The sequence below is a fragment of the Castanea sativa genome, chromosome 1, assembly GCF_040712315.1.
Source record: "Castanea sativa cultivar Marrone di Chiusa Pesio chromosome 1, ASM4071231v1".
Lineage (NCBI taxonomy): Eukaryota > Viridiplantae > Streptophyta > Magnoliopsida > Fagales > Fagaceae > Castanea > Castanea sativa.
The window spans coordinates 17,184,384-17,197,616 of NC_134013.1; the positions used below are offsets into that span (position 1 = coordinate 17,184,384).

The 13,233-nt window shown below is 39.0% G+C and overlaps 1 protein-coding gene across 1 annotated transcript; it reads right to left on the reverse strand.

Moving 5' to 3' along the window:
- Window positions 1-971: 971 nt before the first annotated feature.
- Window positions 972-2,030, reverse strand: LOC142621532 (uncharacterized). Its single transcript, XM_075794812.1, has 2 exons — window positions 1,810-2,030; window positions 972-1,668 (listed from the first exon to the last, which is right to left on the reverse strand). The coding sequence occupies exons 1-2, from the start codon at window positions 2,028-2,030 to the stop codon at window positions 972-974; spliced, it is 918 nt and encodes a 305-aa protein (XP_075650927.1).
- Window positions 2,031-13,233: the final 11,203 nt, after the last annotated feature.

Consider the following 13,233-nt stretch of genomic DNA (forward strand, 5'->3'; position numbering starts at 1 on the left):
CCCAGAAATTTACCTAATCCCACGCCAAAGGAGCACTTGGAAGCATTGAGGTGTAGCTTGTGTTTCCTCAATATTTCAAAAATATCCCCGAGGTCTCCCACATGCTCGAACACCACCTTATGCTTCACTACCATGTCATCTATATAAACTTCAATATTTTTATCTAGTTGTGGCTCAAACATCTTAGTTATCATCCTCTGATAAGTAGACCCTGCATTCTTTAAACCAAAATGCATCACTTTGTAGTGGTAATTTTTAGTAGGAGTGACGAAATCTATCTTCTCCTGATCACCCAAAGTCGCATCTACCAGCTGGTCTATTCGAGGAATGGGGAAAGGATCTTTTGGACAGGCCTTATTCAAATCTATGAAGTCCACACATACTTGTCACTTTCCATTATTCTTTTTCACCACTACAGTATTAGCAAGCCACTCAGGGTAAAACACCTTTTTAATAGCCCCAGCCTGCTTAAGTTTGATCACCTCCTCCTTGACAGCCTTAAAATGCTCTTTAGATGAGCGTCGAGATGGTTGCTTTCTAGGGATTACAACTGGGTTTACTTTCAGATGGTGGCAAATGAAGCTTGGATCCACCCCAGGAGCCTCATAAGCACTTCATGCAAACACATCAATATTCTCCCTGAGGAAAATTATTAGCTTTTCCTTCTCCTGAGGAGGCAACTGAGCTCCAACCTGAAAGAACTTTTCCGAGTCATCATCAATAACAATTTTCTCTAACTTCTCGCACTTTGGCCTTTCTGAAACAGCATTAGTAGATAAAACAGGAGTCTTTAATTGTTATAATCCTTTCTTAGGGGAAGTCGAGGACTCGACTCTTGGCTGATGCATTATTACAGCCACCAAACATTGCCTAGCAACGGACTGGTTCCTAAACAGCTCCTCAATTTGGTCCTCGGACGGATATTTCACCTTCAAATGCAAAGTTAAAGAAACGGCTCCTAGGGCATAAAGTCAGGGTCTTGCTACAATGGCCATGTAGGGAGAATAAGCATCCACCACTATGAAGTCCACCTCTACCACCTCTGAGCTAGCTTGCACGGGTAGCCTAATCTGGCCCAACGGAACAACAACTTTCCAGTCAAAGCCCGACAAAGATGAATCATAAGCTGTCAAATCTTCACGTTTCAAGTTTAGCCCCTTGTACAAATCAGGGTACATAATCTCTGCCCTGCTGCCTTGATCCACCAACACTCTCTTCACATCATATCCCCCGATCCTGAGGGTGACCACCAGGGTATTGTCATGTGGCTGTATGGTCCCAGCCTTGTCCTCATCCGAAAAGCTCAACGCCGATCGGATCTTCGTCCTAGCCCTCTTTGGCTCAGGGTTAGAGTCCTTGGCAGGTGGCCGGACTACAGACATCAACCTAGAGGGGTGAGAACCAGTTCTCCCTGGAGCAGCGAAAATGACATTAATAGTGCCCACAGGAGGCCTCAAAGAAGTGTCTCTTTGAGGTTTGGGTCCAGTCTGACTGCTTTGCCCACTAGATTGATGTAGAAAATGTATTAACTTACCATCTCTGACCAACTGTTCTAGGTGATTCCACAAAGCTCTGCAATCTTCTGTGGTGTGCCCTCGCTCTTGGTGGTATTGACAATGAAGTCTTTGATTGCGCTTCATAGGGTCTTCTCCCATCTTATTTGCCCATCTAAAGTATGGCTCATTCTTAATCTTTTCCAAGAATTGATGCACTGGTTCCCTGAACACTGTGCTGACCACCTAATTAGCGGTAGACCCAGACTGCCCGGTAAAGTTTCTTCAAGGCCAGTTATTATTGTATCCTTCTGACCTGAAATCCCTCCTATCTTGAAGGATAGCCTTTGCGTTCCCTTTCCCTTGCTGCTGGTCCTTCTCAACCCGTTTATCCTCATTAATATGGTCCATGAGCCAACGCATACTCCTTACAGGCTTTTTGGTCAGTGACTTTCTCAAATCATGCTTGGAGGGTAGGCCAACCTTGAAGGTCCTTATGGCCACATCGTCAAAGCCCCCATCGATCTCATTGAACATCTCCCAGTATCAGTCCAAGTACATTTTCAGGGTCTCCCCTTCTCTCATGGTCATAGACAACAGGGAATCCAAGGGCCGAGGGATCCTACTGCATGTATTAAAGCAAGATCCAAACGCCCAGGTGAGTTCCTTAAAGGAGTCAATAAAATCTGCTCCCAGACCATCAAACCATCTCATTGCCACAGGTCCCAAACTAGATAGGAATACTTTGCACATCAAAGCCTCATTCATGGAGTGCACTGCCATCCTCTGGTTGAAGTGGCTCACATGCTCTACAGGGTTTGTCCAACCATTGTACATGGTGAATGCTGGCTAAGTGAACCGACGAGGAAGTCTTCCTCTTTCAATTCTAAGCGTAAAAGGTGACCTGAAAATATGGTTTAACGCTCTGCTCATAGCGTCATTTCTCAAGCCTTTGCAAGACGAACTCCTATTTTTGCGGTCATGAGGGCAGTTCTCATCATACGAGAAAGACTCACTTGGAGGAGTCCTTGACCAGAGCCTGTAACTATTGTCCCCATCATTACTAGAAGAAGAGTCAGAATTGGAAGGAGTTCACCTCCGTCGTTCACGACAAAGCTTCCTTTTCAAACGATCAATCTCCAGTTGCATGGCCCTGGCATTCTCCTCATGAGAGACGTGGATCCCACCCCGAGACTAACTTCTATTAGTATGGGTGGTGTGCACACTTCCTTCTCGATCGCTTCTTCTAAGCGTAAAAGGTGACCTGGAAATCTGGTTTAACGCTCTGCTCATAGCGTCATTTCTCAAGCCTTTGCAAGATGAACTCCTATTTTTGCGGTCATGAGGGCAGTTCTCATCATACGAGAAAGACTCACTTGGAGGAGTCCTTGACCTGAGCCTGTAACTATTGTCCCCATCATTACTAGAAGAAGAGTCAGAATTGGAAGGAGTTCACCTCCGTCGTTCACGACAAAGCTTCCTTTTCAAACGATCAATCTCCAGTTGCATGGCCCTGGCATTCTCCTCATGAGAGACGTGGATCCCACCCCGAGACTAACTTCTATTAGTATGGGTGGTGTGCACACTTCCTTCTCGATCGCTTCTTCGTTCAAGATTGAGGCAATAATCTTGACGCGGAGACCCCATAAACTTTGCTTGGTTCGAACCTGAACCTACCATAATTGAATGTTAAACTCACTAAAACTTAAGGAGTTCCCACAGACGGCGCCAATTGTATGGTTGCAATTTGTACCTAAGCCCAAAAGAAGAAAGGGAGTAGGCCCAAAAAGCCTAATACAATGGAATTTTAGAGAGTGGATAAGAAAACCAGGTTCTAATGAGTTCAGACAATAATCTTAGTGGATTAAAATGACAATAGGATAAAGATGAACTGATTTTATCTGAGGAAAATTATCCTCGAACAAAATTCGAGGAGGTTGATTCTTGTCTTTATTTCCTTTGGGACTGATTACAAAAATCGTTCTTGATTCTACAGTGTTTTTGTCTTCTTCTTTTTTTCCGATCCCCTTCCCTCAGGGTCCTCTTCCTCTTTTATACTATCTTCCTTCTTTTAACTCTACCCTCCACATGTAGATCAGATTGCTGGTGTTGATCCTTATCCCATCAACACCTTCCTAAAGTCTTTGGGAGTAGCTGTAAAGCTGAAAACTACTGTTCAGATATCACTTCCTCATTAATACGGTCAGAGAGTTAGCTACAGAACATTCAATGAGATGGTGGCAGCTTTCTCTTTGATATTTCATAGCTCTCCTTTGTCCTGTGCTCTCATGATGTATATCTTTATCAATAAAATCTCCTAGAACGTTGCTTCTGGATGGTAGACCATACTTTCTGACTTTGCTTCGCTATGCCGAGGAAGCATCCCTGCTCGAACCATCATAATCAGAACCCTTCCTTTATTCATCAATGTCGACCTCCATATAAATGTTTACCCGTCCTCAGACAATTAGGCGTCCTCGGACCGGGCCCTAGGCCCAAGGCCCAATATATACTACTGGGCCTATTAACCCTACAAATAATATGTTCATGAATTTTTTTTCTCTCCTATAAAATATGAACTTGACACTTCACACTCATATTTGTAAATTTCTTTTCTATATTATGAATAATATATTAAATGACAATATATTTACTTTTTATTTTTGTTATTATTGTTATAAGTCGAAGAAGCTAGAATGCTTAGGAAGTATAAAAAACTTATTAAAATAAAAGAACAAGAAGAGATAGTGAATGTTGATTATGAGGAAGAAAATGTCAATGAAAAAATAATTTTACAAGATGATGAACATGATGATAACATTTGACTTAGATGAAATTGATTAGGTAAAATTATGAATACAATGTGAAAGAAATTATTATTTTGGCTTCTATGTCATATATAACCGTTTTGGGTTTAATAAATTTGAATGTGAATGTATTAAACAAATGTTAATTTGATTTTTTTTACAAAAGAGATGATTAAATTAGTCATTAGTTGAATATGTTTTGCATTTATAACAAATATACCTTTTATATGTATTTAATTTTTTTAAGTATTTGAATATCTTACAATATACAATACGGAAAAAATAAAGATCGATTCATGATACGATTCATGTTTTGACAACTGTATGATTATGTTGTTACCAAAATTTCTTATTGTGTTAAGAAAGTCTGGCATAATTACGTCAAGTCACCACTATACCTAACTTTATTGAAGAAAAAAAAAAACAAATTGACATTTGTGGATCTCGGGAAGGCAAAACAACGATGCTTATCTATCTCTTGTTAGAGCATTCTTATCTAGTTATGTAAAACTTATTAAAATGAAAAATAGATAATACTATAGCTAAAAAAGGAAGGAAAAAAAAAAACTTCATCTCATTCTTTATTTTGCATAAAATTATACACTATCCTAGTGCTTACCTAAAGAGCAATTTTACATACACAAAAAAGTTCATAACATTTTTTACAATAGTTGAATTGATAAATTTTTACTAATTCTTATTTGGACTCATTATTGACATCATTTTTTTTACTTACTAGAAACAATATGCCACCATCAATTCAGTGTAAATTTTGTTTTTTCAAACTTTTTGTGTATATAGACTTTTTCCTACCTAAATAAACAAAAGGTTTGTATCTTATGTAAAAGACTTCCCCTAATTTTATTCACACACTCCCTCTCTCTCCTCTGGACTCTTCTAAAAAAAATAATTTAAAGAGTAAAAAAAATTATATATCCTTAGGTATTGAGTTCCTCAATTGAATTTCGATACTTTTTTTGAAAAAAAAATTAACTATTTTTTAAAAAATATATTATTTTTATTTTATTGATTAATGTTCAAGTGTTTAAATTCAATTAGAAACCTAATATATATATGTACTATACATAAGAGAAAAAAATTAAAATTATGTTGGCACATGATTACGATGTGTCCAAAAATGAAGATAAAAAATAAAATTATGTTGGCAATGATTACGATGTACCCAAAAATTGTTATGCAAAAATTATGTTAGAATAATTTATTGTAAAAATTGTTATGCAAAATAGAAAGGATGCCTATGAAAAACGTTTCTTAGAATTAACTTTTTTCCAAATGACCGGATGAAAAGAACTTGGGAAAGGAAATCAAGAATTCCGTACCATAAAAGACAACTCATCACAACAACAGCAACTTTTTCAGTACTACCAAAACTCTACTCGGCGGCTCCTCAAAACTCGCCCTCCAAGTCTGCTTTCCTTGCTTTGGTAAGTTATCTCAGACTCTCTCTGAGTCAATGACCGTTCAATCTTTCCTTAATTGCTTCGAAAGTATCTTCTATAGCAATGAAACCCACAAAATTTCCTTCACCGACCTCTGTAGATTGCTCAATGGTCACTCTCTCCAATATCATGATGACTAAGAGACACCCTTCGTCTACTTGTTTTTCACCTCCTGAATCTGCAGATTCTGAGAGTCTGGTGAAAAAGAAACCAAAGCTTTCTTGTCCTAGTGAGATACAGTCTGATCTGAAAGAGGGTACTGAGATAGTTGAGGTTGAGGTTGAGGTTGAGGTTGAGGCTAAAGGCAAAGATAGTGATGGGTTGGAAGCGTTGGTGTCAAAGGAGGCTGATGAGAAAAGAGAAGGGGCAGAGAAAAAACCTGTGTTTGATTTTGATCTCAACATGAAACCGGTTGAGCTCGGACATGGCATTGTCGACGGTGTTATTGTCATTGATGCGGATGGTGATGATCATTGGTACAGTGAAACTGATCGTGCTAAAGAAGAAAAGGGAACCAGTTTGAGGGGTGAGAGGAAGAGATACACCAGGGAAGAGAAAGAGAAGGAAAAAGTTGTTGATGATGATGATGATGATGGTCGTTGTTGGTTAAGACTTGGGTTGGGGTCGTTGTCTTCTTTGACAAATAAGAGAATGAGATACACAAAGGAAGAGAAGGGGAAGGGAAAAGTGGACAACGACGACGACGATGATCATAATGTTTGGTTGAGTCTTGGTATGGGGTTGGTGTCATTGGATGCAGCCTTAACTTCTGGTTCAATTGACCTGAATGGAAGCAACTCAGATGGAGAAAGCTGAGATTGGTTCTAGTTTAGGTAATGGCAAGATCAAGCTATGTTTCATTATTGTATGCTGGTCTAGTTATTTAGTTTTTGCTGTTTGGCTTTTTAATTTTTGTAGAAAATTAAAATTTTCTGAGTAGAGATATTAATTTGGCTTCTTAAAACTGTTCTTGTGCATTTAATAGAGCGTTCATCGATTCTAAAAAAAAAAAGCGTTCATTGATGAAAACTACACTACAATTGCTTGTTCTAACAATGGATAATTTTATTTGTCAAAAAAAAACAAACAATGGATAATTTTAATGATTACTACTTTCAAAGATTTGACTGTGGAAAAGAAGTTTTATTGATATGACAGGAGTGACTTTATTGTAAAAGCAGCCGCATTTGTCCGTGTTTTTTTTTTTCAATTAAAAATTTACTTTTATATTTTACCTATTTATTTTTATAAATAAAATACTCACATCCGTTTATTTATTCTATCCTCTATTTTATTTCAATAATTTTTTTTAAATTTTTTATTATATCCAACAAACAAATCCCGCAAAAGCCCCCACCCACCTTTTCTTTCCTTTTCTCACCGACATCTTTCTTTTTCTTAGAACCATCTCAGACCTCTTTTTCTTCTTTTCCTTCTTCCTTCTACTCTTTATTCTTTCTTCTTTATTCTTTAGCTTGAGCTTTTTTCTCTGAACAAGCTTTTCGGAAGGACGCCAATAACTCCAAGATTTCTCAAACTCAGTGAGTGTGTTTCAGTGCGTTTATGAGGGAGTTGATTAACTCAGTGGGTGTGTTTCTGTGCTCTAGAATCACTAATCTCCACCACCAATCCACTTCCATTAACCCACAAATGGCATCTCCGCCAGCACTGTCGATCCATAAGCTACCTATGTTGGCGTGTTTCTGTGTTGGATTGTCCTTGTGGGTGTGTTGGTCTGTAATAGGGGAGCAAGAATATGAAAGAGAAAAGGAAAGCTTAAAGGTAGAGTTCGTTTCAGAGTGCGTTTTAGTGGAAGAAGAGAGAGAAAAAGGGACCATATTGGGAATTAATAAAATAATAATATGCAAAGCTACAATAACTGTGCATATATACTGTAGTAATTGTACAATTTTACGTCCATCGATGTAGGTGTTTTTTTGGGTCAAATTGTATAAAATCACCTTCTTTTTGTATTTTGCAAGATTATGCAACCACTGATGTGGTTGCTCTAATAGGCTAGACTTCTTGTTTGAGAAAATCAGTCATGTATATATACAAGCATTCATCCTCTCACATGGGTGGACCTCACAAGCGTTGGATCCATCCTATGACAAAATTTAGTCATGTGGATGTAGCTATTTAATTTAAAAATATATTTCTATCTCATAAGAAAAAATTCACATAGTAGAATTTTAAAAAGAAAATCTAAGTCTTACTCATACAAGTAATACCACCTCCTTCTTTGGAGTTCAATATCAATGCATTTGATAGAAACTTAACTCTATTCTTATTTCTTCTTGTGATGCCCTAATTTGATTAATTGTGTGATGTGTGTAGGTATGTGATGAGTCCCACATCGGGTATTTACTGGGTTGAACTGAGCTTTATTAACAACTGCAATGAGTCTCAATTGTAACTAGTCCTTTTGAGATATAGTGCAGATGTGGCTAGTGTTTTTCCTTAGGTCGTTACATATGGTATCAGAGCCGGCCCGGTAATCCCGTGTGGGCTCGGATACACTACCCCACAAAGTGGGCCCTAACGAGGACGTTAGGGATTTAAGTGGGGGAGATTGTGATGCCCCAATTTGATTGATTGTGTGATGTGTGTGGGTATGTGATGAGTCCCACATCGGGTATTTACTGGGTTGAACTGGGCTTTATTAACAACTGCAAAGAGCCTCAATTGTGACTAGTCCTTTTGAGGTATAGCGCAGATGTGGCTAGCGCTTTTTCTTGGGTCGCTACACTTCTAGGATTAAATTTTGTCAATGGATTGATCAATGTTGATCACTACTTCATAGAGTTTGGGTTTATAACATAAAATGAGGTGGTTGATATGTGACATAAAATGAGTTTGAGTTTTTTATCGTTGTGTTGATTAGTGACTCCACAATTCTCATCAAGAATCAAGATCCAATTCACCTCGACATTATCCATTGTGACAGAGAGATGAGATCTAGTTCTGGGACTAAGGACTGCAGATAATGTGATATGCCTTTTAAAACAAAGTGGGCAATTTGGGAAATTGACAGTAGCTTCCAACAGTAATATTAATAATGTGCAGTGGTTTTTTACAAAAGCTCGTACTCAGCTGCCTCACAATAACATGTGAGTCTTTTGCTTTTGAAAAATGAGCTTTTCTAAAATGCGCATTTGCATTTCGTTACCAAACACATTTTTTGAATTTTCAACTCGAAAATGTGCATTCTAGCTCCTTTAAGTAGAACCAAATGCACACATATTCATGAGATGTAAGGGAAATAAGTAAATTTATCCTTTATTTATTTATTTATATATAATTCAATAATTGAGGAGGGGGATTTATTAATTTGTATTCATTATCTATTAAGAAATGTGTGCGTTCCAAAATAAGGCTACTAGGCCTAAGGGGAGTTTGGGCTCACAATCTATTTGTATGGTGAGCTTTTGGATTTCCTACCACGGGTGGCGCTATACTCGGCTACCCCGTTTCCTGAGTCTCCCCTCTTTTCTCACTAACACTCCCCTTTCTTCCTTGAGGATGATTAGTGTTACTTTCTCTAGTCTTTCCACTCTGGAATTGCCAACCCCCCAACTGAGTTCCCCTTGCCTATTTATAGCGGAGGTTAGTGGAGTGATCATCATCATTCCCCTGGTGGGTGGAATGAGAGGTCCAATACCTTCTCCCCTAGGTGGAGGTTTAATGGTGAGTGGGGAAGGTAGCAGTGGCATTAGAACTGACTCCACCACTGGATTTGATGCTCGGCAGGGGCGTTCCCTAGGCAATGGAAGGGAGGTCCAATACCGTTTCGACTAAGTCGACATTTGGTGACGGGAGAGAGAAAATGATAGTGGCGTTGGGACCAACCCCGCCAGTAAGTTCTGTGCTCGGCAGGGGCATGAAACAGGCTGCTTCGAGCACTCCGAGCTCAAACCTCTCGGACGACACGTACGTTACCATGTGTGATCAGTGCGGGGCTCTTATACGAGTTAGTCTTCATGGGCCTCAAGGCGATTGGGCTCGACAAGGGGTGAGGCCCGTACAAAATGTATTTAAGAATAGAGTCAATAGACACTTAAGTCTTATAAATAGATAATAATATAACAAGTCTTATGTCTTGTGTCTTCCAATATAGGAAAAGATTCTGAATTAGTTAAAAAGAGCTTTTGTTCTCTGTGAATGCTCTTTTGATAGTATTAACACTTTGCAATATTTTTTTGATATAATGAACTCATATTTTATTGTCCCTAAACATAAGTTATTGCTAAACCACTTAATTTTTTGGTGTTTTTGTCTTATGTGTGGCTATTTTATTTTCTTTCTAGTTTTTTTGTCCTTCTTACTGTTTGTAAGACCTTTCTCAAGTCTATGATAATCTTCACAATAAAATTATGCATGCGCTTTGGTTCCATTTTGCTTGTAGAAGGTCCGTTTGGTATGTGAGTTCAAATAATTGTTTCAGTGTTTAAATACTAAAAAATGTGGGGGAAAAAAGTGTTCGATAAAAATGTTTGAGTCACAATTTTCAATTTAAGGTGTTTAAATAGTGTATCTTGAGAACATATCTAGAGTGGTTTTCAATTTTTAAGTAACAATGTTTATGGTATTGTTGTAAGTGTAGTGTTAACAAGCATCGTAAAGTACCAGTTAAGAAATAGTTTTATGTCAAATTATTTTGCTTTATGTCAAATTTTTTACCGACTTTATAGAGTGTAGAGCTAATAAAGTTAACATTTTGAATTCCACTTGTCACTTCAGTAATATTTTTAGTCCCCTCATTAACCTATACTAATTTTTTTTATTAAGTAGACCCCATAATAAATCATCCTTAATGAGCACTTTATGGTACTTGTTAACATTTCTCTTGTTGTAAATATTTTGAAAAACATGAAACCCACATGATTTGACAATACAAAAACCAAACACATTCATACCACTTTGAAAAAAGCATAAGACCTATGAAATAGTTATTACTTAAAAACACACACACACACACACACTCATACTAAACACACAATTTGTTTTTTTTTTAATTTTTTAAAATATGTCATTATAAACATGATACCAAAAACCTTTTCTTTTTTTTTTTCTTTTTTTTTGCATTATGAGTAATTTAAACACAAATTTTCATAACACTTTTTAAATTACAGGTTTCGATTGCTATCATTTTAAAAACTAATACTAAACTCTATTACTCAAAAGGGCCCTTAATGCTTGTTGTCTCTGCTTTGAGTTGCTAACTTTTGTATTGTGCCTCATTGGCCATGGAGGCTGCATTTTTATCATGTGGGGATATTGGATAGTAATGCTCATCACTTGAGCTTTAAATCTGGCACCACCCCCGGTTTCCTCCTCCCCCTCCCCACTTTCTTTTCTGGCTCATATATCACTTGAGCAAATCTACATGGATCTCTAGCTTTATCCTGCATCTAATATATTAAAAAAAAATTCCTAAAATTTATTAAGTTTCATAACTTTATGCTATAGATATAAGTATTTGGTTTGGAAAATTTAATGTCCTTGGTATCCAAATTTCTAGGATTGTGATGTTTGGAGACCTGAATATTTAGAAATGAAACTATGCTCACGTTTGATTTGATTAAAATTCTAGGAAATATGATATCCTCATGTTTCATTTATTATTTGAATCTTATAGGAATTATTCTCCCAAAATCTCATTAGGTTTATAAACATAATGTAATGTGGGGAGTAAAAGGACCCAAATGGACATATGGGCCTTTGGACTGTAGCTTGGAGGGCCGGCCTACTCCAGAATTAAACTCTACGAATTGGCCCATACGCCGAGGATCCGAGGGTACAGCCGAGGGCGAGCTTCTCCTCGGACAGATCCAAGAAAACTCAAGACTTCATTATGAAGGTCAAGGCACAACTCTGGAAAGACTAATGGTTAAAGGGGGACACCCTAAACCTTCTAGATGTACTAGTGTTAAAGAAAATATCAAGGGCAAAGGCTGCCACCTCCGCATTAAAGGCTCTGCACCTACCTCCCTGGCCGCATTGATGGGGAAGTGACCCCTGAACAGTAGGGTTGAAACTTCTAGTCACTGTCCAAAAGGTATTAGGGGAGGAAGTATTTAAGAGGGGTGGAGGCTAGAGAGAAGGAGGTCCAAAAAAGAAAAACAAAAGAAAGAAAGAGGAATTGTAACCTTTAAGAAAGAAAGAGAAATAATACAGAAGTAGTCCTCGGCTCATGTCTGAGGAGGTTTATTTGCAATTATCGTTGATTATTTACAAGTGTTTGTAACTTTTAGCCTGTTCTCAAGTTCTCAGTACTTCTAATCTAGATTTCAAGCCCACACTCTACAAATTTCATTGTTTAAGGCTCATTGGGCCTGAGCCCGTAGTTGTCTTTGGGTCTAGGTGCAATTGTGCACTTACAATTGGTGCCGACTGTGGGGATCTAGTCTAGAAGGAGTTGGGATACTATGGCAGGCCTGGGTTCTCACCATGCGGAGTCACAGGGATCACAACCGGAGGATCTTTTCGAGTGTCTTGAGCATCGAAGGGATCGTGAAGGAAGTGTCCATACAGAATACCCCGGGGCTAGCCATACTCATGGTGGGGGTAGCACCACCCATGAGGATGGTGCTAAAGTCATGCAGAAGGAGATTAATCGTTTGAAGAGAAAGTTACGCCGCGCTAGACGCAGGTCTTCACCGTCCTCATCTAATCCTTCCTCAGAGGAAGTACGGGGAGGTAGCTACAGCTCAAGGTCATGCTCACCCACCAGTGCAATGTCCTCTGGTGAGGAGGACGACCAGCCAGCTCGTAGACGCAAGAAACTTCCTTCTAGGGGCTTAGGGAACGATGCTATGAGTCGGGCGTTGCACCAACTCTCCAAATCTCCGTTTTCACGGAGGATTGAGAAGAGGAGGCTTCCTAGGAGGTTTACTCAACCCACCTTTATCATCTACAATGGCCGGACTGACCCGGTGGAGCACGTGAGTCACTTTAACCAGAGGATGGCGGTGCACTCTCACAACGAGACCCTGATGTGTAAAGTTTTCCCCTCTAGTTTGGGACCTGTTGCTATGAGGTGGTTCAACGGCCTTAAATCAGGGTCTATAGGTTCGTTTGGAGAGCTTACTAGAGCATTCGCTTCGCGGTTCATTACGTGCAGCAAAGTACCTCGGCCATTGGACTCGCTGTTATCCATGACCATGAGGGAAGGGGAGACGTTGAAAGCATACTCCGACCGTTACTGGGAGATGTTTAATGAAATAGATGGCGACTTTGATGAGGTGGTGCTCAATACCTTTAAGGTAGGTCTTCCTACTGATCATGACCTGAGAAAGTCTTTGACTAAAAAGCCCGTCCGCAGCGTACGTCGCCTCATGGACCGTATTGACGAGTACAAGAGAGTGGAGGAAGACCAACAGCAAGGAAAGGGTAAGGAGAAGGTTATCCGCCGGGGAGAGAAGGGATTTCGGGTCGGACGGGTACCACAATAACAAGCCGAGGAGAGATTAC